Here is a 25,864-nt window from a genome sequence, read left to right as displayed (position 1 = left end):
CACACTTGAGCTCCTCCACTGAAATCATCACCATGCATGTTGTTAGGACCAGATGTGGTGCATGGACAATGTGAACAGAGCATTGTGGGGGCAGTTCTGCTGAGAACTCACGTTCAGTTTCACTCCTAACTTTTATTACAGGTAAAGGGCCTGGTACAGTGGCCAAGAGGTAGCAAGACTCCATCTGAGGCAGAACCTAGCTGTTCCCAGTCTGTTCTTCAGGCTCCCCTTGTAACTGACTGCTAGAAACTACATCCCCCAGCCTCCCTTGCAGCTAACTGTGGTCATGTGATGAAGCTGAGCCAATGGAATGTAAGCAAACCAATGGGCATCAATTCTGTCATGTCTTTGTTTGCCTTTGCTAAGCTGCAGCCCAGATGTTTGCACAGTTGAGGATGAACAGAAAGGTCATGTCCCTGGAGGGGGAACATCAAGTCCAAGGGTCTTGGGGCCTTGAAGGAACACAGCATCCACCTCTTGTTGGACAGGGAGAGGCACGGGTCTCATGTCAGCTGATGAATTCTGGGAGTGTCTCTGTCTCTCCCACTTTTTTTTTTTTGTGGGAGTCTCTTTCCTATAGCAGCTTTGCCTTTTCTCTAATATATAACTTATGCTGGAAACGAAAATCAGTGGTGTCTCCTGGTGGGCCAGTGAATTTAAAACTGTTGTTCCATTGACTCCCTTTGCTTGTCTGAATTCTCAGTCATGAACAGAGGGTAAAATATGTCACTGAGTTGAATATGTGACATTCGCTTTTTAAACCAATGTTTCTTTGACTAGTTTTAGCAGCAGCAGAGGGTTCTCCACCATTCGGTGTTCCACCCCAGGAGCCCTGACTGCTGAAAGGCAGGACAGAAGGGGCGTATGGTGACAAGGCTGAGAGCCAAGGGAGCAGGCACACCCGGATTTGAGCTCCAGCCTGAGGGACCTTGAGCAAGCTACCTGATTTCTGGGGTCCTCCGTGTCCTCGCATCCAAAACAGGAACAATACTCAGCTATTCCCTATGAATGTCTGCCCAGGTGGACACCAGCTGCTCAGGTGTGACTGTGTTGTTCACAGCAGGTGTGGCTCAAACGAAAGCCTGGAGCTGGCGGGAGCTGGCGGGCACTGCACCGAGGCTGCCAGCGGCCCTCGCTCACCTGTGTTCGCTGCAGCTTCTCGGCAGCCTCCAGGCGGGCCCGCTCTCCGTCGCCAGCCCGGCCCTGTGCCTCCTGCAGCTGGGACTCCAGGCGGCGCCGTCGCTGCTCTCCCTCCTGCCGCGCACTCTGCAGGTTGCTCAGCTCTGTCCGCAGCTCCGACACCTCGGCCTCCAGGGCCAGCCGTGTCTTTTCCCAGGCCCCTTTGCCCTGGCAAGGAGGGCAACAAACAGAGTGCTGAGTCCTCCCCTCCACCAGCCAGGCACACTCTTTGCCCATGGCCTCTGCCCCGGCTTGCCCCGCCTGGTACTCCCGACGCCAGGCTGCTCAGCCCTCACCTCCCCCAGTTCTGCTTAGAGTCACCTTCTCCCAGAACCTCTGTAAGCCTGGTTAACATCACAGTGCCCTTCTCAGCACTTGGGTCCCCCTGTCCTGTTCCTCATCTTCCCACGGCACCTGCCACCCCATGCTAGGGTGTGGCCTGAGTGCTGGCATCCTCTCCTGCTGAGGGAGGACCCGGCTCTGTCCACAACTCCCTTCCTGAAGCACCGTACACGCTTCGTAACCATGGATGAGGGCACGCATAGGTGAGGAAAGAGCCCCAGCAAGATGTGCTGCCTGCAGTCATCCAGAAGTCCCAGTCCTGGCCCAGCCCCATGACCCCACCTCCTTCAGAAGCCCCCCAGATTCCCTAGATCCACCCCCTCCAGAGGCTCCTCCCTGGCCCCGCCTCCCGCATAGACCCCCCCCCAGTCCCACCCCCTTCAGGGGCCCCTCATCCTGCACAGGTCCCACCCACAGTCCCACCCCCTCCAGAGGCTCCTCCCTGGCCCCGCCTCCCGCGTAGGCCCCACCCACAGCCCCACCCCCGAGCCCCTCCCTGGCCCCGCCCCACAGACGCCCCCACACTCACCCTGCGGGCTTGCTCCAGCTGCTCCGTCAGCTCCCCCAGTGCCTGGCTGTGCCGCTGCCTCAGCTCCTGCACTGCCACCTCGTGAACTCGCGTCTCCTCCTCCAGCGTCTTCTTGAGCTCTGTAACCTCCTGCTCCCTCTTGGTCCTTTTATAGAAGAAGGAGGAAAGGAATTCCAGAGAGGGGAAGGTGAGGATTCAGGACTCTGGGGGTCCCCCGCAGCTGGCTGTGCTTCTGTGGACCGTCCCTCGCCCCTCCTCCAGGGACCTGGGCAGTGTTGGGGGAAGGGTGTGGCTTTAAGGGTGAGCCAGTGCTCAGCTCTTTATCTATGGGGCCCCTCCTCCGGGAAGTCTTCCCGGATCACGACCCACACTCCCTTCAGCTCTGGACTGGACCTGTGTGTCTCCCCTGAGACTGGAAGCTCCTGGCTGTAACGCCCAGGTCTGACTCCTCTGTCCCCAGCATGGCCCACCTGGGGCCCAGAGCTGATGTTTAACCTTGGTGAGCAAGCAGCCTCGCCCCTCTTATTCCCGGCTCCGCTCCATCCCTCTCCAGGTCTGCTCCACGGCAGCCCCGCAGCCCACTGTTCTTGCCTAGGTCCTGCCCCAACTCTCTTCAGGCCCTGCCCCTTCCCAGCCCTACCCCAACCAGCTCCAGACCTCACCTCTGGCTCCGCCCCATTCTCTCCAGGTCCCACCCATCCCCTGCCTGCACCCAGTCCTGGTGCTGGCCCTGTCCTGCCAGGGGCACCAGCCTCACCGGAGCTCCTGCTGTGCGTTGGTAGAGTCCAGCGTGTCCTCCAGCTCCCCCCGCAGCGCCTCCAGCTCCTCGCCCAGGTCCCGGCGCTGCTTCTCTGCCTTGGCCCTGGCCGCCCGCTCAGCCTCCAGGTCCTCCTGGGCCTCGGCCAGGCCAGCCTGGGCCTCCCGCAGGGATTTGAGCAGCTGGGCCCGGGCCCCGCCCTCGTCCTCGGCCCTGAGGTGGTGACAAGGACCGTGGAGTTGATTCAGGGCAGGCAGGGGTGGGGGTGATCTCTGGGGATGGAGGAACAGACGCAGGATTGACTGGGGACACACACACTCCTGGGTTCCAATGCCAACTCTGCCCTGGGGGTCCATGACTTCAGCTGTCTTATCTGTAACAGTGCTGAGTCCCCCAGCAATGCTGATCCCTGCCCCCACACAAGCGCCTGACCGTGCTGTCTTATTTCATGTTCAGGCCAGATGAGGAAACTGAGGCATGGTGTGTGTGGGAAAGGCCCTGCAAGGATTGCTCAGATGGGCAGAGCCTGCAGCATCCCCTTTTCCAGTGCAAACGGAAGCTGAACTGTGGACCTCTGGCCTAGGCTGTGTCCTCTGTCCCCTGCCCTGGCCTGAGAGAGGCTGTCGCTGAGCCCAACCCAGAGCCCAGGGAGTGTGGCTTTGTGATGGCTGGGGATAGCGAGTGGCAGCTGGGTGGGCACAGGGGCTCCTCTGGGGCATGGGATGTTTAACACCAGAGATGAGGGTCACCCAGCACTGTGAGTGGCAGAATGGACTGCACTGCACACCAAAAGGGATGTTTGTGAGTTCTATCTTAATGCAAGGGGGGCGGGGAACAAGAAGAGGACAAGTAGTAGTAACAAAACCCCTAACGCTGGCACAGGCATTGGCCACGGTGTGGGATGCCGGCGCCCTGCCACAGGGAGCTGGGCCTCCTGTCCCGCTCCCCTCCCAGTCCCAGCTCCCTGGGAAGCACCAGGGGCCGGCTCAAGCAGCAGTCCCTGCCACCTGTGTGGGGATCTGGGCTGAGTTCCTGGCTTCACCCAGCCCCAGCTGGGCATCTCAGGAATCAACTGACAGATGGGAGGACCCTCTCCCCTTGACAAACAAAAAAATCAGTATAAATTCTAAATAAATGTATATGTATAATTTATTGGGGGGCTTAGTACTTTGTACTTTGGATGCACCCCTCCTTGTATTAATGCTAGGAGCAGCTTCTGTAATCATCCCCATTTTACAGATGAGGAAACTGAGGCTAAAGAGATGATGTCACCTCAGGGAGGAGCCAGCACCTGAACCCAAAAGGGGACTCCAGTTTGCTCAGTCCTACCTCCACCCACCCCACACACAGCACAGGGAGAACGCGCACGTTCTCCCACCCTGACCCAGACCTGTTTCTGAAGCCAAGGGCTTCTTAGGGTGCAGGATGCCCCAAACATAAAAAGCCCTGGAAATGCCCTGAGCACCATGTCTGATATGCAGGGTGCTCAGTCATCGTGAGCGACACGAGGGAGGTGGAGTGTGGAATTGCACTTCCCTCCTCTCTCGCCCCAAGCGCCCTGCTGACTGCTGGGCACATGACGCCCGTGGCTCTCTCCCCGGGACCTGGTGGCCTCCACGGACACGGGGACTCAGGAGGCTCTGCCTGCAGCACCCTGGCTGCCCCTGCCCGCCTGCCTGCCCAGCGCACCTGGCCAGCGCCGCCTGTAGCTCCTCCTCCTTGCGGCCCAGCTGGATGCGCAGCTCCTCCGCCTTCTGCTGCTGCTCCAGCACCTGCTCCTGCAGCTCCGAGCTCTCCCCGTCCATCCGCCGCTTCAGCTTCTCCAGCTCCTGGCGGCCCTTCTCCTCCTTCCGCAGGCGGTCTGCAGGGGCAGAGCCCGGCACTCAGAGCCCAGCACTCAGCTGTCCCATCGTGAGGGCCCTCCCCTCCACCACACACACACACACACACACACACACACACACACACACACACACACGCTGCCCTCCTTGCCTCCTGCCTCTACCCTGTGGCCACCTTCCTCCTTCTGTCCCTTCCAAGCCCACAGTAAAAGATGGAAATAAGACTGTGGGGCTGGGAGGGCGCTCAGTGCATCCCGCCGCCCTTCCTGTCCCCTTGTGGCCCCCCAGCCTGCAGCAGGCCTGCCCCGCGTCGCCGCCCCACAGCACTCACCTTCCATGTCGGCGATGGTGGCCTCATACTTGAGCCTCAGCTTCGTGAGGCTCTTGATCTTCTCCTCCTCCTCGGCCGCCTGGGACGAGAACTCGGCCAGCCGCTCCTCCAGCAGCTTCCGCTCCTGTGGGGTGGTAGAGGCAGTCAGGGGCCAGCCCAGGTGCCTCCACACCATACCCTCCACATGGGTGAAGGGTCCCCAAGGCTTTGGGCTGTACTCTACTGCTTTCCCAGGCCATTAGCAGGGAGCAGGATGGGAAATGGAGCAGCCAGGACACGAACTGGTGCCCATATGAGATGCTGGCGCTTACAAGGTGAGGATTTAGCCATTGAGCCATCACACTGAGCCCCTTAACCCCTAATCTTAACTCCTTATCCTTAACCCTTAACACTAACATTAATCCTCATCCTAACGCTAGCCCTAATCCTAACTCTAATCTTTTATCCCCAACCCTAACCCTAATGCCTCATTCCCAACCCTAACCTGACTGCCAACCCTATTCTTAAGCCCTGATCCCTAGCCCTAATACTGACCATAACATAAATCTAATCCCGACCCTAGCCCCCACCCTGATGCTAACCCTATTCCTAATACTAATCCATCACTTTTATCCTACCCTACCACAGTGGACTGGGCACAGCTTTTCAGCAGGCAGGCACAAGACAGAGTGGACGAGGCCAGGAGACACCACCCATGTTCTATCTGCCACACACATCTACCCCTTGGAGGGTCTCCAGCTGCAGTCAGCAGAAAGCAGGTGGCTGTGATAGGCATGGAGGAGGTGACAGGCGCGGGCTGCAGCCTCTGTACTTGCACTGGACACAAGAAGACCTGGCCAAGGGCTGCTGCCACCACAAGGTGCGTCTCAGCCGGGGCCCGAGCCTAGCCAGCCGGCAGCTCCAGGCAGCAGGCAGCCACTGAGACTGCGGGGCATCTGTGAGCATCACTGCACCAGCAATCCAATAGACACAGCCAGAAAAAGCTGGATTTAGGCACTCCAGCCAAGAGAATGTTCTGATTAATGCCAGTGTTCCACCTCCACACTGTCCACAGATGCTACTGAGCATCTGACGTGTGTACGGGACTGAGGTGGGACTTGACACAAGCACACGTGGCTGGGGCGGCCATTCCGGATCCCGTGATTACTGATCACACACCTGCGAGTGGGATTCTGGGACCCCTTGCCAACACCAGCATCCCCGGAGGGCCCATGCTCCCTCCCCTGCAGAACAGCCGACAATGTCTGATGCAAGGTCAAAGTGGGGTCAGCAGCCGGGAAGCCGTGTTACTTATGCGTTCGGACTACACACGCCCAGCCCTGTGCTTTAAACAGATGCTTCCATCCGCACTAGGCTGAGCCCACAGATGCCAAGCCCTGGCTGCAGAGAGCTGGCCTGGGGAAGGACCGGGCTGCACTCTCACGGGTGCCTATGTCCCCACAGCCCCTCTGCAGTTGCTAAGCTGTGAGCGAGAGAAACATGGCGCTTAAGCTTCCTTCCCTGGCTTGGTGCCCAGGCCTCCATCTCCTGCTCTTTTTTTTTCTCTTTGCTCTTTTTTTCCCTCTTTGCTGCTTGTTCAATCGTGTACAGCCTGGCCAGAGACTGTCCAGTTCTCAGCCGCGTTGAGCTCTGAATTGTTGCTTTCTGGACACCCCTTGCCCTCCATGGACACTCTCAACCCATCAGGCTTGAGCTTGCCATGGGGAGGCGCCCCACCTCGCTGCAGCCTTGTTCACAGCCCCGCCCCTGTTGCCACAGCCACGCCCCCATCACTTACAGCCACGCCCCACCACCCACATTCCCCCATACTTCCCTACTGCACATGGCCACGCCCCACCACTCAACCACGCCTTTCTCACCAAGCCACGCCCCATCACCCACACTCCCCATGCTTCCCACTGCGCATGACCACGCCCCACATCTAAGCCCCACCCTACAGCCCTCGCGGCCCCGCCCCCGCCCCACCTTGCTCAGCTTGGTGTTCTGGTCCTCCAGCAGCACCAGGTCCTCCTGGAACTTCTTCAGCCTCGCCTCGGTCGTCACCTTCTCCAGCTGCAGCTTCTGCCGCGCCCCCTCCTCGGCCTCCAAGTGGGTCTCCAGCTCCTGGCAGGGGAGAGGAACAGGGAGTGAAAGGGACGGTCCTCCGCAGCCCTGGAGGCAGTGACTCAGGCCCTGCACACCCTCAGAGGTCCTTCCCCCGAGCCTGGCCTAAGCGGGGTGGAGGAACAGGCCAGGGTTCAAGCCTCATGGAACCCTTGAAATGTGGCTGGCCTAACTGGAGAACTGAATTTTCTGATTTGATTTTGTGCATTTTAAATTAAACATCTTTTCATCGCAGGAAGACTTTGATGTAGTTTGGAACCGTTGGGCCATCAACTTTTTGTAAAAGCTCCGGCAGGGAAGCAGAGACCCAGGGTTCCTGGTGACAACGGAGCATCCCCTATAGCGTGCCCGAGTGTCAGACGCACACTAGACCTCTATGGGGAGGAAGAACCCTGGGATGGAAGGGGCACAGGGGCCGTTGGAGCCAGGAGGCAAAGGCAGGCAGAACACCTGGATCCAGCCAAACCTGAGGCTCATGCCCAGTAGGGCCTCCCATTATCTGAACTCAAGGTTGCTCAGAGTCCAGTTATCTGCAAGGGAACTGCCAAAAGGCAGGCTTGTGGAAGCAGAGGAGGGAAGGGCAGGCAGACGGAGGGTGTGCATGTGTTTGGGGGGGGAGTCTGGTGGGTACATAGCCCCACCTGGATGTGTGTGTGTGGTCTGGTGGGCATGTGGCCCCACCTGGATGTTTGTGGGGGGACTGGAGGGCACGTGGCCCCACCTGGATGTGTGTGTATGTGAGTCTGGTGGCTACGTGGCCACACCTGGATGTTTGTGTAGGGTCTGGCTGGCATGTGGCCCCACCTGGATGTGTGTGTATGTGAGTCTGGTGGCCACATGACCACACCTGGATGTGTGTGTGGGGTCTGGCTGGCACATGGCCCCATCTGGATGTGTGTGGGGAGTTGGAGGGCATGTGGCCACACATGGATGTTTGTGTGGGGTCTGGCTGGCACATGGCCCACCTGGATGTGTGTGGGGAGTTGGAGGGCACGTGGCCCCACCTGGATGTGTGTGTATGTGAGTCTGGTGGCTATGTGGCCACACCTGGATGTTTGTGTAGGGTCTGGCTGGCACGTGGCCCCACCTGGATGTGCTGCTGCAGCCGCTTCTTCTCCGTCTGCAGCTGGCGGCTGCACTCCTCTTCCTCGCCCACACGGGCCTCCAGCTCCGACACTATCAGCTCCAGCTCCTGCTTGCGGGTTGCCAGCCGCCCCCGTGTCTCCTCCGCCTCAGTGCACAGCTCTGCCTCTGCTCGCAGTTGTTCCGCCAGGCGGGTGCGCTCCTCCTCCAGCTGGGAACCCCGGGGAAGGCCAGGAGTCAGCGGCAGTGCCCCCGGGACAGCCCTCGACTGCTCGCCCCCAGCCGCCATCTCTGCCTGGTCCCTCAGCTCCGTCCCCATAGCCCTGGCGGCCAGGAGCACCTTCCTTCCCGGAGGACTCACCCCTGCCCAGTTCTCCCAGCCCTCCTCCTGCCTGGCCTACCCTCCATTTCACATTTCACTTGCTACTTTTATGCAGCGAAATATAGGCAAAGCAGATAATTGGGAAAGTACAAACATAAAAGGCTTAAGAGGGCTAACCCAGCATTCTATGGGACAGCAATGATACTGGAAATACAAAGTGCATCAAGGTTTAACCCTCCATTACACCTCCCCATGCACACCTGTCAGCGTCCACCCTACCCATTCCACTCAGCCAGAAGCCCCGCCCCTCCAGCAAGGCCCCGCCCGCCCCGCCCCGCCCCACCCCATGGCCCTTGTTCCTCACCTGAGCCACGCGGACCTGGAGCTCGCCCACCTCGCGGGCACTCTGTTGTTGCAGCTCCTGCACTTTCTGCAGCTCCTGCACCCGGGCCTGCAGCACCTCGTCCTGCCGCGTCACCTGTAGCAGCGGCTTCACCTAGAAAAGCCCAGGGAGACTGAGCTCTCAGGCGTCAAACCCTGGCTTCTCTGCAGGGCCAGCGGCGTCTCACAGCAAGGAGGAAGTGAGGTACCCCTGCCCAAGAGCCTGTGGCAGGGAAGGGTGCCTGCCTGCACTCTGAACCCCCAGTGTGTGTATGTGTGCATTTTTAAGATTTATTTATTTTTATTGCAAAGTCTGATATACAGAGAGGAGAGACAAAGATCTTCCGTCTGCTGATTCATTCCCCAAGTGACCGTAACGGTCGGTGCTGCACCGATCCAAAGCCAGAAGCCAGAACTTCCTCCAGGTCTCCCATGCGGGTGCAGGTTCCCAAGGCTTTCCCAGGAAGTAGAGCTGCCGGGATTAGAACTGGCGCCCATATGGGATCCCAGCGCGTTCAAGGTGAGGACGTCAGCCGCTAGGCCACCGTGCTGGGCCTCCCAGCGTGGTTTTGTTTTCTTTTTGCTAAAGGAATTCCCCATCCACATCCGAGAGGCACTGTGGCCGGTGTGCTGGGGCGTGGGGCAGCGTCTTTGAAGGCCTGTGCCCAGAGTCCACGGGGACCTGCACCTCACACCCAGGTGGGAGCACCCACTTATGTGCACACATGCTCACACACACAGGAGGTCACAGTCTGCCCTCCCTTTCATCAAGTGGGACCTACTCCAATGGCTTCTGTTCCGTTGTTTCCCACGTCATTCTCTCCAATCTTGCCTTCTCTTCCTGCATTCTCACTGACTCTAGTACCTTCCTTCTTGCCCTAGGTCATGGCGTTCACCACCACAGGAGGGAAAGGGCCAGGCCCCCAAGCGCCCTGGTTTGCAGTTGGTGCCCACGGTGTTGCCTCTGCCGGTGACATGCTAGATCCGGCAGGCTCGGGCCGTACGGGGCCTGAGTGACCCCTGCAGCGGCTGCAGCAGGAGTAGGACGGTCATGTGGCTATGTGGGCACGTGGGAGCTCGAGGAAATTCCTGCCCACGAGGCTGCGGGGAGCTTCCCAGGCAGGTGGAGCCCCAGATGTGCCATCACACGTGTTCTCCGTGTGCCATCAGTGCCCCATGCATAGTACCCTGTTCTGCATATCATTACTGTGTGTGCTGTCACGTGTTCAGGGGCTGTCTCATGCTGCGTGTGCTGTCACATGCTGTGTGTGCTGTCACGTGTTCAGGGGCTGTCTCATGCTGTGTGTGTGATCATTCTAGCCGCTGAAGGGAGGCTGGCTGAGCCCCAGAAACCCCTCACCTTGGTGAAGAGCCGCCACCACTGCCAGTGCCGCAGCTTGAGGTACGCGGCACAGTTACGCTGCATCACCCGCAAGGCGCTCTGCTGCTGCTGTCGCTTCTGAAAGGCCCTGGGGTGGGGCGAGGGGGAGACATGAGTGTGAGGTGCTTGGGCTGCCAGGCCCTGTCCCCTGACCAAGGCAGTCCCATTGACAACTGCTATTAACCACCTGCTGTGCTGTACTGTCTCAGCTTTATCCCCAGCTCCACCCCGCCTTGTCCATCCCCCACCTGCCTCCCAGAGCAGACCTGCCCTGCCCCACCAGCTCCCGCAGCCCCTCAGTGTCCCTGGCCAAGGCCCCTCTCTGTACTGAGCTTCCTCTCCCACAAGCCCCTGCATCCCTGTAACAGGCCAGGCACCTGTGTCCCAGGACCCTGGCACAAGCTCTCCCTGCTGGGACACATGTCCCCAACCCCTTTGTTGACCTGGCCACATGCAACAGAGGGAGGCAGCAGGCATGGACAACCACCAAAGACCATCATGCCTGGAAAAGGACCCTCAGTGCCCTGGCACCAGGGGCCATCTGGCTGAGAACACGGTCCCCACCTGCGAGCCAGATATCCCCGGGCAGCTGCCTGGAAGGACACGATGATATCTGTGACCTTCAGGTCCCGCTCCTCTTCCAGCTGCGCCAGCACCCCCGCCCGGAAAAAGATCTTGCTCTGTCCCACGCGGTACAGGTTGGGGTCCAGTTCCAGGGCCTGGATCTGTGGTCAGCAGAGGGGAGGGGTGTGATGAGAGGGGCAGGAGTGATGGGGGAGCGGCAACAAGGAGGGGGAGTCCTAGCTTCCCTCCTCCGACCTCCCCTATCTGGGCCCTGTACACACACACACACACACACACACACACACACACACACACACACACACACACACGGCCTGACCCTGAGCATGCACACACATGCACACATACACACCCCAGGCCCCCAGGCACACTCACCATCTTCTCACAGGCCTGCTTCCCATCCATGAAGCCCTTGGGGATGGCATTGGGGGTCAGGATCTCGTACCTGCAGCAGGTGGGAGGGTTGGGGGACAGATGTCACACCATATCAAGGTGTCCCTGAACACCTGTCACGGCCAGCACTGGACTCGGGGGGACAGACAGAGCAGTGATGGTGACAAGGACAAAATCAGTAACACCAAGCCAGTGCCACACAGCAGCCAAGCACACTGACCCCACCACCCAGGAGGCAGCAGTAACCTGGCCCTGCCCCGCACCCTGGACCACGACTGTCATCCCCACGACACACAGCTGGATCGGCGGGTTCTAGCCCCACATTCACCCACCCACAGGTACGCCCCCAGACTACAGCAGCACAGCACCTGCTTGGCGTTCCCATGTGCTGGGTCCCATTACGGGGCAGAAAGGACAGAGGAGTGAGGGGCGTGGGGGTCTTGACTCGGCCTCAAATTCTGGCTCCCTGCTGCTGCCAGGAGGAGCAGCCAGAGGTGGCTCAAGGGCTGAGTGTCTGCCACCCACATGGGAGACCCAGAGTGAGTTCCTGGCTCTGGGCTTCAGACCCGCCCAGCTCTGGCCACTGTGGCCATTTAGGGGGTGAACCAGTGAATGGAAGATCTCTATCTCTTCTTGTCTCTCCATAAATCTGCCTTTCAAATAAAAGCAAAATAAATTAAAAAAAAAAAAGAAAAAATTAATCAAGTCTGAGCTGGCACTATGGCTTAAAAGGTTAAGTTTCCACCTATGGTGCTGGCATCTGATATGGGCACCGGTTTGAGTCCCGGCTGTTCCACTTCCAATCCAGCTCCCTGTTTGTGGCCTGGGAAAGCGATGGTAGACAGGGCCCCTGCACTGACGTGGGAGATCTGGAAGACGCTCCAGGCTCCTGGCTTGGAACTGGCCCAGCCCTGACTGTCATGGCCATGTGGGGAGTGAACCCCCAAACGGAAGGTCTCTGTCTGATTCACTTTCTCTCACTATAAATCTTCCTTTCAAACAGAAATCAAACTTTCCTTAAAAAGTAAAATAAAAATAAATAAAGTATACAGGAGAATGTGCATAGATTACAAATACTGCTAGACCATTTTAGAGAGAGGATTTTTGGTCAGAAGCAGAATAGCCTGGTGCGAATGCTGTGCACGTGAAGGGGAGACTGCACACACACGTCATGGGTGTACTACCATAGCACAACTGGAGACCCCGACACTTTCCTGTGTGTACCCAGGGAGACCCCGACACTTTCCTGTGTGTACCCATGGAGACCCCGACACTTTCCTGTGTGTACCCATGGGGACCCCGGCACTTTCCTGTGTGTACCCATGGAGACCCCGGCACTTTCCTGTGTGTACCCATGGAGACCCCGGCACTTTCCTGTGTGTACCCATGGAGACCCCGGCACTTTCCTGTGTGTACCCATGGGGACCCCGGCACTTTCCTGCGTGTACCCATGGGGACCCCGGCACTTTCCTGCGTGTACCCATGGAGACCCCGGCACTTTCCTGCGTGTACCCATGGAGACCCCGGCACTTTCCTGCGTGTACCCATGGAGACCCCGGCACTTTCCTGTGTGTACCCATGGAGACCCTGGCACTTTCCTGTGTGTACCCATGGAGACCCCGGCACTTTCCTGTGTGTACCTATGAAAATGCTAACAGAAGATAAAAAGCAAGCTTATCTTAGTGTCAAGAATTGTTGAAATTCATGTGGCTTTTGAAACCTGCATTTCTGCAAACTTCTCGAGCACCCGTGCACAGCAGCGAGTGTACACGTGTGTGTGATCCTGTCTCCTACCACCTGGGACCTATTACAAATGCAGGTCCGAGCTCAGTGGGTCTGGGGTGGCCCCAGGGTGTGGCTGACCCAGGGACACCCTCTGGGACACTGCAGACCTGAAGCCTGGAGCTAGGAGCCAGCACTCCATCTGGGTCTCCCACGTGGGTGGCAGGGCCCCAGGTGCTTGGGCCATCACCAGCTATCCCTGAGGTGCATTTTAGCAGGGAGCTAAGCTGAAAGCAGAGTGAAATTTAACTTAAAAAAAAAAAAACTGAAGAAGATGGGGCCACTACTATGGCATGGTAGCTTAAGCCTCCATCTGTGGTGCCAGCATATCATATGGGCACCAGTTTACGTCCAGGCTGTTGCACTTCCAACCCTTCTCCCTGTTAATGTGCCTGGGAAAGTAACACAAGATGGCCCCAGTGTCTGGGCTCCTGAACCCATGGGAGACTGGGAGAAAGCTCCCGGCTCCTGGCTTCAGATTGGCTCAGTTTCAACTGTTGCAACCACTTGAGTGAAGCAGGAGATGGAAGAGCGAGCTCTCTCTCTCTCCTTTTCTCTCTGTAACTCCAGTTTCCAATAAATAACTAAATCCTAAAAATATTTTGGATTTAATGGGTTAGATAACTTGTAGCCCTTTTTTTCTTTACTTTTTCTTTCTTTCTTCTTTTTTTAAAAAGAGTTATTTATTTTTTTTGAAAGGTGGATATACAGAGAGGAAGATCTTCTGTCCAATGTTTCACTCCCCAAGTCACCACAACGGCTGAAGCTGAGCCAATCCGAAGCCAGGAGCTAGGAGCTCTTCTGGGTCTCCCACGCGGGTACAGGATCCCAAGGCTTTGGGCCGTCCTCCACTGCTTTCCCAGGCCACAAGCAGGGAGCTGGGTGGGAAGTGGAGCTGCCAGGATTAGAACCGGTGACCATATGGGATCCCAGATGTGCAAGGCGAGGACTTTAACTACTACGCTATCGCGCCGGGCCCTCAAAGCTGTTTTCTAACGTGGCTCCATGAGCCCCCTCCGCGGCTCATGTGTCACGCCCCACCTGCGTGAGGCCTGGTTCTCTCCCGCATTCGCCTAGCCGTCTGTCCTTGGGTTTCTTTCCCAGTCCTACTCTGTTCTCAACAAATGTGACCTGCAGCTCGCTGCCCTCAGTCCATGTGCACCCTTACAGAGCCCGTGGCCCCCCAAGCCGCCAGCCTGGAAAGCACAGCGTGGAAGCACCCGGGCGTCCTACGCATGTCCCTTGGCCCAGCCGGGCCGCGCTCACCGCTGCCGGAATTCCTGGAAGAGGATGCGGTTGGGGAAACCCTGGCGGCAGATGCGGATGCCCTCCAGGACACCGTTGCAGCGCAGCTGGTCTAGCACCAGCTTCGGCTCCAGCTTCCCGGACTGCAGAGAGAGGCAGGGATGTGCGGGTCAGTGGGGTCAGCAGGAAAGACGCGGGATCAGTTGGGGATCAGCGGAAGGGACACAAGGTCAGCGGGGCGAGGTCAACGGGAGGGATGCGGGGTCAGAGGGAGGGATGCCAAGGTGAGTGGGAGGGAGTCAGGGTCAGCAGGAGTGATGCAGGGGTCAGCAGGAGGGATGCGTGGGTCAGTGGCTGCCAGGTGGGGCGCCCACAGCACCCTGGGCATCAGGCAGCCTCAGCAGGGCGCTGACCACTGACTCTCATGAGACCCAAGGGCAAAACGAGGCCACCACTCAGGAACCTGTGGCAGGAGGCTGTCATTGCCCCGCTCCCAGGGTCCCGAACCTGGTAGTCCATGGTGCTCAGACTGCCAGAAGCCAGGGCTCAGCCCAGCCCCAAGCCCCCCGCACCCCAAGGCCCACCTCCCGCCATCTGAGGACAGGGAGGCCCCGGGTATCAGGGCCTGTGGCCTAGGTCCCCACCCACAAAGACCCTCCTTTGATTTTCCTAACAAGAGACAGCATCACCGTGTCCTCTAAGGCCAGGAGGGGTCTCACTGACCCCTTGGCTTTCATCCATCCCATGGCCTTTGCGGCAGCTCCCTTCAGAGTCCAGTCACCACCTCCTCCAGGGAGCCTCTCCTGACTTTCCCTACCAGATCAACACCGCAGGCATCTTCCATCCGTACACAGGGAACTGGACACTGGGTGATCAGCCTGTAGCCCGCGGCCTTTACCCACAGCCCTGCCCTGGCTGGGGTCACTCACCCTCTTCTCGTGGTTAGGGACGATGCAGCGGACGAAGCTGGGGTTGGTGTTGCTGAGCGTGGCCATGAGGCGGCTCAGGGACTCCTTGTAGAGCTGGCCCACGGTCCGGAACATGCCGCGGCGGGGGCGGCCGCCGGGGGGGCCGTCACCCAGGCTGCTCACCTGCTCCAGCCCCACGATGCCTTCCACTGCGGGTGCAGAGAGCGGACAGCAGGGTCAGTGTGACGGAGCTGGGGGGTTCAAAGGTCAAGGATCTCGCTGTCTGCAAGACCAACCCTCTGCCCAAGAAACGCCTCAGGCTGCATGGGAAGGTCGGGACGGGCAGCCCCGTCGGACAGAAAGGTCAACTGAGGCTCGGAAGGTGGGAGACCGTGCGCGGGGCCATGCTGTTGAGCAGGGGATGGTCACCTAATGGTCAGCTGAGCACCCACAGATGTCACAGATGTGGTGGCAGAAATCCTCTTGGACTCAGCCTTGGTCCTGACCGCCCCTCAAGAAGGGGACATGCAAGATATGGGCTCTGCCAGGCTGCACGCACGACGAGCTACACACAGCAGCCTCGGGGGCCGTGAGGATGGCTCCACTTTGCAGACAGGGACACTGGGGCACAGCGGGGAGTGGGGTGACCAGTGCCTCCGCTAAAAACACCAAGTCCTGTTGCCTTCGTGTTTCACTCCCCACCCCAACCCCATCCGCCCTGCGAACACCATTCCCTCCACGGCCGCCAGAGGGCGCCGCATCAACAGCTGCTGCCGAGCCGGCCCAGGCAGGGCAGGACCTGGACCCTGTCCTCCTCGGGCTCAGCCCCTCTGCCCCCTTTGAATGAAAGCGTGCACCGGCTAACGCACAAGGAAGGTTCTGAGGCCTGAGCCCATTTCCCGGCTGGCTGTGCGACCTCAGGCCGGCTGCTTAACCCCTCTGTGCTTCTACTTCCGCCTGGATAGAATGGGAACATCGGACTAATGTCCACCTCCCTGGGTGCCCGCAGTCACGAAGCACGCAGGGACACTGGCTGTCAGTGCTTTCACACAGGCTCGGTAGGAGAGCTTTGGCCGACAGGGAGCCGAGGGTAGAGGGAGGAAGAGGCAGGGAGAGGGGTCCAGAGCAGTTCCCCGGGCCCACAGGGCACCCTCCCCGCCGGCCAGCCTCACCGTCCTCGCAGATCCGCCCACCCCCTGCGGGAGCGGCTCCTGGGGGCGCCGGCGGGAAGGCGCCAAGCAAGGAGAGCGGCTGGAAGGCCCCATGTGCTGGGGCTGGGGACGGGCGTGAGGTGGGGAGATGGTGGAGGGGGATGGCAGAGAGAGAGATGCATGAGGGGACAGGAGGGAGGGTGGGCAGCAGGAAGAGAGAGAGGAGAGCAGCGTTAGTCAGCAGCACAGGGCAAAGCCGGAGTGAAGCCCGGACACTGGCCGTGAGCATGCCAATCCTGCCCGCCTCCCATCCCTCCCCCAGCAGTGGCGGCTGTGTCTGCTATGCGCTTTCCCTGTGCTGGGCGCCTGTGGCCTTGCGTGCCAGGATACGGGCGTCCCACGCTGGGCGAGGTGGCTGCGGGGAACACTGGCAGGGAGCCGGCTCCAGCTCGGGCCCTGCCCACACTCCAAGGAGCTGGCCTTGTTTTGGAGGACGGTGGATGAGGTGGCTCCAGGCCAGCTCCGAGCCCATGCCTTGGTCCACAGTCTCCAGGAAGCTTCCCGAGCCAGGACCCCACGGAGCAGTGGGATGGCTGAGGGACGCTGGGACCCGTGAAAGGGCCGGAAGTTTCAAGAAAGGGGATGTGTTTTGGGGGTGGGGGAGATGATGCTCAGGGCAGAGCCCAGGTCTGGCCCTGCACAGCGAACTGTAATGCCTGGGGTGAACTCGGCCCCTCTCTGCAGCACCGGCTCCCGAGAGAAGGCTCGATACCCCCAGCCCCAGGGCTCTCGTCCTGGGACCCTCTTGTCCTGTGCGATCAAACACAGGCCCCTCTCCAGCCATGCCTTTGAAGACTCCAGGAAAGCTCAGGGCAGGCCAGCACGTTGGCTAAGATGCCCGTGAACTCTGTACTAGGGTTCCACTCTGGGGCCTGGCACTTGACCCCACCTTCCCACAGGTGCACCATGGGGGGCGGCAGTGTTGGCTCATATGGCCGGGACCCTGTCGCCCACAGGGGGACCTGGACCTTCGGTCACAGCCAGAGGCTGCAGATCATAGGGGGCTTTCTTTGTGTCTCTGTCCTACAAATTTAAAAAAAAAAAAAAAAAAAAACCTAATTAAAAAAAAATTGAAGATGAGGGGAAAACAGATAAACGTGGAGGACATTGCTCGAGCCACTTCTAGGACAGGGGGTGGCACTGGAGCCAGAAAGGGGTCAGGTCCTACTCCAAGTACCTTCTAGAAGGGTCTATCTGTGCCCACCCATGCCTGCAGCCTGTCTCCGTGAGCCTGGGACTGACATTCTCAACAGACACCCTTAGTTATTTTAGAGACCCGGGCCTCAGAACACATGTGCAAAACCAGGCGTCCCTTCAACCACAACGTCCCCATCCAGCCGGCCCCCCTTCACCCCTGGTCAGCACTGGCATCACATCTGGTAGTGTAAGTTACACCAACGCTGGGCTGAGCATCCACACACGTCAGACCCCCTCGGATCACAGAGCAGCTTTGTCGGGTCCGATGGCACAGGCGAGCAGTGCTTAAGGCAGCGTTGGCGACAGTGTCTGCGTCCTGTCCGGGCTCCGGCCTTAATCCAAACCCAACCTGCCCAGGGAAAGGCACTGGCTCTTCCCGTCTGAAGGGGCGGGAGCTGCATCCTCACCGTCCTTCCAGATCTCAGCAGTCATCCGGTCCGTGCTCTGGTGAAGCAGGCCGGCCACGTTGTCGTTCAGGGGGTCCATGTTCTTCATCAGCCACTCGTTGGCCTTGTAGTCCACCTATGGGCAGTGGGAGACAGTCGTGGGGAGCTCACAGCCTCCTCATGGCTCAGGGCAGCCGCACCGCTGGTGTCCCCAGTTGCACCCTGGTGTGACCCCGCCCACAACATCTCTTCCTACCCCTTCTGCTGTCAGGTACGGGTGGACACCAGGTGGACCCCACTTCCTCCCACCCTCCTCACCTAACCTAGCTCCCCGGCCCTGCTCCCACCCACATTTCCCCAAGCCGCCCCGGCCCCCACCTTGCCCGCGTAGTGCAGGACGCTGAAGTCTGCCTGATCCCGCAGCTGCCGTGGCCGCTGGAACTTGGGGTGGCTGCCCTGCTCCTGGGCCACCTTCTCCACGAAGGACTTGTCCGTGGCCTTGGGGAACCAGCACTCCTCGTCCAGCAGGGCCAGGAGCCCAGGGGGGTTGGCCTGACCAGTGACAGGAGGGGAGGGTGGGTCAGACCTCCCAGGATCAGGGTGATGGCTGCGGTTGCCATAACTGACAGATTGGCCTGTGGATGGCGGCCAGGCCCCACAGCCGCCTGATAACCACACAGGTCAGGCAGATGGCCGCTCTCCTTGCCCCCTTCCCTCCCCAGAGGCGGGAGCAGGGTGGGCGCACCGGGCGCTCGATGAGGTCGATGCAGGGCTGCAGGTCAAGGCCGAAGTCGAGGAAAGTCCAGGGGATGCCCTCGCGCTGGTACTCCTCCTGCTCCAGCACGAACATGGTGTGGTTGAAGAGCTGCTGCAGCTTCTCATTGGTGTAGTTGATGCACAGCTGCTCGAAGGAGTTCAGCTGCGGGCGACAGGGCAGTGAGTGGATGGGAGGACAGAGACCTGGGGTGGCAGACAGACCCAGAGGGAGAGAGGGTACAGATACCCAGAGAGAGAGGGGGGACACAGACCCAGAAAAGAGAGAGGGACAGAGACCAAGTAGGGCAGGAGGACAGAGGCTAGGACAGGGGCCAGAGACCCAGCGTAGGGGGATGGGGACCCAGAGTGGAGCCAGGGACTGGAGGACAGACCTGGAAGATCTCGAAGCCAGCAATGTCCAGGATGCCCAGGAAGGAGGCGCCCTGGCGGGGACTGCGATCCAGGGCCCGGTTGAGGCGCAGGACCAGCCAGCGGAAGAGGCGCTCGTAGGTGGCCTTGGCCAAAGCCTCCAGTGCGAAGTCAGCCTGCAGGGCCGGGCACAGTGTAAGGGCCGAAGCATCCCCAGGAACTGGCCCTGAGCAACCACCGGGCCTTCCTGCGGCCCCCCTGGTGGCATTGGGAGCACAGGCTCAGGAGAATACAGCCTGCCCCCTGTCCCTACTGCATCCATCCTGGGCTCTTAGGGTCCCCTCAGCCCCCTTACAGCAGCAGGGGAGGGGACAGCTCCCCTATAGCAGCCTACAGAAGACGGACCAATGCAGCTGCTCTCCACCAGCTTCCCGCCAAGCCGCCTCCGTCCTGTGGCTCTTTAGATCTCCCAGCACCCAGGCCCTGCTGATTTCCCCACACAGCTGCCTGGCTCCACGCCTGGTGATCCTCAGCATTCCCAAACGACTACCGCACAGGCTGCGCTCCTGTGCCTTGCGCCTTCCGGGTCTCTCCTCAGAGAGGACGCTCCTGGCCACCCACGGCTCGGCCACCAGGGAGCCTCGCCTGTTGGGCTTTTCTCTCGCTTGTGTTCCCAGCACCCGCACTGAAGCAGGTGCAATGAACAGATGCAGGGCCGCGCCCCCGACTCACTCTGCAGCATCCCCCTACCTGCTCCTTGGTCTGGGCCTTCTGCACGTAGTCCCGGCCCACCTTGATGCGGGGCGTGAGCAGCGCCCGGGAGAAGTCAGTCACGCCCAGGCCCAGCAGGCGGCACAGCTTCTGCGCAGCTGCAAGGGAGATCAGCCTTGGCCAGGGAGCGGGGGCAGGGGACCGCACCCACCTTCCCTAAGTCCCCACCCCCAGCCTTAAGTCTGTGTGGAGCAGGGAGCACTCTTGAGTTTCTCATTCTTTATGGTGAAGCATGTAAGAATGACCGTGTGATGTTAGGTTGGTGCTGTGGCACAGCACGTTAAGCCAGTGCCTGTGATGTGGGCACCCAGCGTGAGCACTGGCTGGAATCCCAGCTGCTTTGCTTCCCCATCCAGCCCCCTGCTGATGTGTCTGGCAAGGCAGTGGATGATGGACACTTGTGGGAGAGTTGAATGGAGACTGGCTCCTGGCTTCCACTTGGCCTGGCCCCAGTCATTGCAGCTGTGTGGGAAGTGAACTAGTGGACGGAAGATCTGTGTGTGTGTGTGTGTGTGTGTGTGTGTGTGTGTGTGTGTGTGACTCTGCTACTCAGAGAAAATATTTAATAAAAATGAAAAAAGCAAGCACTGGGTGATGGATGTTGTACCCTAAAGCGCGTCCCAGGGGATGCCCAAGAGGGATCGTGTCTTGTAGGACCATGCAGGAGCCCTGCAGCAGGGCCGGGAGCACAGGGCAGAGGCCGGGGTGGGGTGGAGGGTGCGGCCAGCAGGCTGTACCTGTGTTGTCAGGCATGGTGGCCTGGTCGGTGTTTCGCTCCTGCTTCAGGACGACATTGCCGAACTGGAGGACGGCTGAGACCATCCGCAGCATGGCTGAGGGCAAGGGCGGGAAGGTGAGAGGTCACTGCATAGGGTGGGGGCAAGCGTTGAAGCATAGCAAGTTAAGCCACCACGTGCGACACCAGCATCCCACACTGTATTTGAAAAAATACAACTTAGGGCGCAGTTAAGATGGCCGCACTCCATGTCGGAAGTTCTGGTCGTGAGCCCCAGCTTCATCCGTAATCCCAACTTCTTTTAAGGCTCCCTGGGTTACAGCAGGTGAGCGCTTGAGTCGCTGGCAGTGGACCCGATGGAGTTCCAGACGCCCGGCTGTGGCTTGGCCCAGCGGCTCACCTGATGGGTGAACCAGTTTGGGGATTGCAAGAGCAGGGGAAGCCGCGAATGCACAGCCTGCCAACAAGGAGTGTGGCCGGCTGGGCCTGTGGCCCTCGCAGAGGAGGTTGGACGCGGGCAGTGCTGCCCTCTAGCGTTCGTCTCGGGGACCTGCAGGGGTGAAGGATGCTCGGGAGATTTGGGGATGAGAATGGACCAGTCCCAGGCTGCGTGGCCTTGCTGGCGTCCCCTTAGACAGTGGGTCTGTGCGCTGCTGGCCCGCGGCTCTGCAGGAACTCGCTGGTGTTTTACATCTGCACGAGCGCTCTTGAGCCTCCCGGAGGGAAGACGGTCACCGGCTTCGCTCAGAGCTTTATCAAGATACCGTCACTGTTGCAAAACGCCCTCTCCCCCCACAGCAGGCTCTGTTTGTCTCTGCTGCTCTCGTGGTTACGCCACGCGTCAGAGAGCACTCAGCCAGCCCGTCCAGTGTTTATTTTAGAAGTTTCTACAACTACGATGGAAATTGTTTAACTGTCACTTCCTCTGTGCCACCCCCACTCACAAACACTAACAATGACCTCAGGTAACCTTCATTCAACGAGGCAGTCCCCCCACCACATGACCCACACGTGCCTGCTACGTGTGACTCCTTGTACCACATTCAAGTGCAGACAGAGCAGCTCCTGACTGCTGGCAGCTGCATTTACAGGGCGCAGGTGGCAGGAAGGGGCAGGAGTGGGCTCCGGACACTGGTGAGCGTGCCCCTGGACACCCACCCCTGACCGTTCCACGTCCCCTGGGCATGAGGTCTGTGTCTCCTTTCCAAGTGAAGTGGATTTGGCAAAGAGCTCGGGGCCAGGCAAGCAGGGAGCTATCCCTCTGCCAAGAGCTCAGACTGAAACCTCACGGTAAGGAAACAAAAGCATTGTAAAGGGTCAAGGTCATGACGACCACAGGACAACTCAGGAGCAGGTCTAGGCTGTGGGAAGAGGGAGGGCGTGAGCATCAGAGAGGAGGGAGAAGAGGGAGAGTGAGGGAGAACCGAGGCCGCAGGGCTCCAGGCTCAGCCAGCTGAGCAGCACCGGTGGTGAGAGGAGGGGCCTGGCACTCGGTGGGAGACTGACGACTGACGTTACCGTGCCTGTTGGACTGTGCCCATTTCTGCCCCCAGCAGGGCCCAGGGTCCAGCAGAGCCACCGGTGATACGTGCAGAAGGAAGGAATCAGGGTTTCTGGCCTAGCAGTGAAGACAGGTTAGGACACCATGTCCCACAGCTGGCTCCCAGGCAACGCACACCCTGGGAGGCCATTGACGGCTCAAGCAGTCAGTCCCCACCATGTGTGTAGGCGACCCACACTGAGCTGCTGGCCCTCAGCCCCCATGTGTGTCACCTCCCCTGACAACACACCATCTCTCAGTCAGCAGCCCTCTCTTCTGCCTCCCTCCCCCATCAGAGTGGCAGCTCCTCCGAGGCAAGATCCATGCACGTGCCCAGGATGGGACTGTTTCTTAAAGTGCATTCCCAGGAACCCCAGCCATGACAAAGGAGCCCATGGCCTCCTGAGCGTCCCTGTGGGCAGCTGCTGACCCCAACATCTCCCCAACGTGTAGGTGAGTTGGAAATGCCAGCTGTGTTCTCACAGCAGCACCTGCTCACGTGCCAGGAGCTTACCTCAGGGCCTGCAGATGTGGGGTCATTGTAACTGTGACCGGGCTGGCACTGCGGTGTCATGGGTTAAGCTGCCATCTGTGACACCAGCATCCCATGTGGGCACTGGTTGAAGTCCCTGCTGCCCCATTTCCAATCTGACTCGCTGTTAATGTAACGATAGATGGTCCAAGTACCTGGGTCCCTGTCCCCTGCTGGGAGACCCAGACGGAGTGTCTGTTTTCAGTCTAGCCCAGCTCTGGCTGTTGCAGCCACCTGGGGGAGTGGGCCAGTGCATAGAAGATAACTCTTTTTCTCACATTTCCCTCTCTGTTGCTCTGTCTTTCAAACAGATAAATGAATAAATTAAAACAAAATAAACCAGAGCTGGACCAGTGCTGTGATGGATCAGGTTAAGCCTTTGCCTGCAATATCAGAATCCTGAACGGTCACTGTCTTGTGTCCCGGCTCAGTTTTGGATCCAGCTCTCGGCTCACGCGCTCAGGAAAGCAGCAGCGCGTGGCCCATGTGCTTGGCTTCTCGCCCCCTGTGGGACACCTGGAAGGAGCACCGGGCTCCTGGCTTTGGCCTGGCCCAGCCCCAGCAGTGCAGCCATCTCGGAGTAAACGAGTGAACAGGAGGTCTCTCTCTACCTGTCTCATGCTCTGACTATCTTCTAAATGAATAAATCAGTTTAAAAAAAAAAAAAAGATCTAAAGTCTACCAGAGGAGAGTCTGTACTACCAATGACACGCACAGCTTTGTTGAGAGAGCACCGGAGAGCTTGGGGATCAGTGGGGGGTCCAGGAAGCAGCCCTCACGCACACTGAGGTGTGACTACAGACGCGAGGGCCAGGGCTTCGGTGAGACCTGCGCCATTCTCCTGTCAGGGCTCTCCATACAAAGCTGTACAGTGTGCACTTCTGGATTGCAAACGTCAGTACCCTGATGTCACTGCAAACGTCGCTGCACTACCGGGCAGCTGCCAGCAGGACCATGTGAGCTGGTAGGTGTCGCTAAGCCCAGCGGGACCTCCAGGGACGAGCTGGGAGGCCCAGGCCCCCGCCATCAGCACCCTCTGTGTTTGCCACCTGACTCGCTGTGCAGACGGAATTGTTCAAGCACGACTAGGAAACAGGACTGGACTGTGTAAAGCCGAGATCCCATGTTGGCCCACGGAAGCCACCAACAGCCCCAGGAAGCCACCAGGCTGGCATTTACGTCCGGCCCTCCCAATTCAGCCTGGAGCCAGGCAAGGGACCAGCACAGGGACCTGGGGCCTGGCTGAGACACCTACGCAGCCACCCACCAGGAGGCGCCAGAGTGCCGTGACAGGACAGTCAAATCGTCATCCACACCGGCGTTCAGGGGAACAGAGTGAGGCAGAGTGCTGAGTGCGGCTCTGGCCCGCAGAGTACACGGCGGCTTCCTGAGACCCCCATCCTGACTCCCACTGGCCTCGCCCCTTCTACTGCAGTGTATCTCAGAGCTGCCCTCGTAATGTCCCTACTCCCCTGTCCCTGCCATGGCTGCCCAGTGCCACCTCGGTAAAGCTCTGGGCCCAGGGCCCTGCCCACTTTGGCAGCTCCAGTTCCTTGGTCTCCCGTCACACTCCACATGGAACACACCAGAAATCCCAACGCCCCAAACGTGCTACAGCCCTTCCTGCCCCAGGGCATCACTCTCCAGGTTGAGCTCAAACGCAGCACCCCTCCCTGACCCCCTGAGCCCCTGCAGCAAACACAGGGCGTCCTTCCTTCCGGATCTGCCCCGTGGCTCTCTAACACTCCCCTCACTGTAAGGGCAGTGCCTGCACATAACACGCAGCAGCCACTGGATAAAGCCGTGAATGAGCAGTGAATGAGCGGAGGCCTGAAGGCACAGGGGGGCTAACTCACAGGTGATCTCCTCGTGGCTGAACCCCAGCACCCGCAGCGACTCCAGCGTCTCCTGGAAGAGCTCCCGCTCCTGGCCGGGGGAGGACGACGGCCCGTTGGTCAGGAAGCGATAGTGGGAGTAGGGCTCCAGGAGGAGGTCGGCTGCGGAGGCAGGGGGGCGTCAAGGTCAGCTGTGGGCTTGCCAGCATTGCAGGTGTCCCTGCATGAGCCGCCGCCCCCTCTACCAACAGCTGAGGTCCTCTCCTCCCGGCCGTGTGGCAGCGCTGTCACTGTCAGCACGTGGTACTCATCTTTGCTCCTTCCAGACTCTCGAATCAGGCAACTGCCCAAAGCAAGGAGGGCAGGGACGACAGGGCCAGCGCCAGGACACGTGGCTTTGGCAGCCACAGTGAGAAGGGGCCACGTGGCAGCAGCGGGAGTTGAGGGAGGCACAAGCTATGGGGCAGAAGGAGGCAGAACAAGAGGGCGGTGCGGGGCAGACAGGAGCGCCCAGGACCCAGACACGATGGGAGCTGCACGGGAAGCCGTAGCCACTACAGGGTCGCCAAGAACCACTAGGCAGCAGCAGCCACAGGAACACAGCAGGAGACATGCAAAGCTGATTACAACAGGACCGCTGCGGGGTGAGCAGATGCCCACAGGAAGGGCAGCGATGGGGCTGGCACAGCTGAGCAGGATAGAGAGATTCAGTGAGACCCGGAGGCACAGGAACCACGGGAGGAGGTGGAATCTGCCATGCAGAGCCAGAACCAGGGACAGGGCTGCAGACCCCGCACGGGATGTAGGTACAGGCAGGCAGCAGTGCCTCCCACCTCGTCCCTCTCAGGGGTCTCCCCCGACCCCCACTCCTGGCTTGTTGAACTGGGCAGGAGGGCAGGAGACACCCACCTTTGAGCTGCTCCCCGGCGCCCCCGAGCAGCTGGTAGAAGATGTGGAAGCTGCACTCATCTTTGGCTTGACGGATGGCACGTGACTTCTCCAGCAGGTCTGGGCAGAGGCCAGTCAAGGCGTGGGGTGGAGGTGGGCAGAGGAGGGCAGGAGGGGAGAGGGACGCCCACCAACCCACCTCTCTCTGCCTCCCAAAGATGCGGAGTCATTCACAGCTCAGGCTGGTGACTTGGTCAGTGACTGATCTGGGGCAGTGGGCCTGTCACCCGAGCCCTTGCACCCCAGTTTCCTCATCTGTTCCCCCTGCTGCCTAGGATAATTAACCCACTCAGCGTGCAGTGCCTGGCTCACCACCAGCCACACCCAAGCGCATGGCCCATCAGCTTCGCTCTCCCAGCCTCAGATTTCCCCACACAGATGTCGCAGACAACAGATCTCGCTTCCCATGACTCAGTGCTCCTGC

At 59.6% G+C, this 25,864-nt stretch overlaps 1 protein-coding gene across 3 annotated transcripts in view; it reads right to left on the bottom strand.

Annotated features, from left to right (window-relative positions):
* Positions 1-25,864, bottom strand: part of MYH14 (myosin heavy chain 14) — a 58,060-nt gene that overhangs the window by 17,595 nt on the left and 14,601 nt on the right. For 2 of the 3 annotated variants that reach the window (XM_040978319.1, XM_040978320.1), the window contains 21 exons: positions 25,402-25,500; positions 24,514-24,654; positions 20,587-20,682; positions 19,829-19,947; positions 19,102-19,254; positions 18,699-18,872; positions 18,332-18,505; positions 17,975-18,089; positions 15,181-15,368; positions 14,273-14,394; positions 11,207-11,276; positions 10,814-10,974; positions 10,229-10,337; positions 8,852-8,983; positions 8,170-8,376; positions 6,945-7,082; positions 4,980-5,103; positions 4,497-4,668; positions 2,808-3,020; positions 2,051-2,195; positions 1,141-1,347 (listed from right to left, as the gene is read on the bottom strand). In XM_040978319.1, coding sequence (XP_040834253.1) covers positions 1,141-1,347; positions 2,051-2,195; positions 2,808-3,020; positions 4,497-4,668; positions 4,980-5,103; positions 6,945-7,082; positions 8,170-8,376; positions 8,852-8,983; positions 10,229-10,337; positions 10,814-10,974; positions 11,207-11,276; positions 14,273-14,394; positions 15,181-15,368; positions 17,975-18,089; positions 18,332-18,505; positions 18,699-18,872; positions 19,102-19,254; positions 19,829-19,947; positions 20,587-20,682; positions 24,514-24,654; positions 25,402-25,500 — 3,059 coding nt within the window. Of the gene's footprint in view, positions 1-1,140; positions 1,348-2,050; positions 2,196-2,807; positions 3,021-4,496; positions 4,669-4,979; positions 5,104-6,944; positions 7,083-8,169; positions 8,377-8,851; positions 8,984-10,228; positions 10,338-10,813; positions 10,975-11,206; positions 11,277-14,272; positions 14,395-15,180; positions 15,369-16,352; positions 16,428-17,974; positions 18,090-18,331; positions 18,506-18,698; positions 18,873-19,101; positions 19,255-19,828; positions 19,948-20,586; positions 20,683-24,513; positions 24,655-25,401; positions 25,501-25,864 lie in introns of all 3 variants that reach the window. The other variant, XM_040978318.1, reaches the window with a different exon arrangement.

Source organism: Ochotona curzoniae, unplaced genomic scaffold (assembly GCF_017591425.1).
Source record: "Ochotona curzoniae isolate NIBS_2020 unplaced genomic scaffold, NIBS_Ocur_1.0 contig_2861, whole genome shotgun sequence".
Taxonomy (NCBI): domain Eukaryota; kingdom Metazoa; phylum Chordata; class Mammalia; order Lagomorpha; family Ochotonidae; genus Ochotona; species Ochotona curzoniae.
This window is presented reverse-complemented; position numbering and strand designations above follow the sequence as displayed.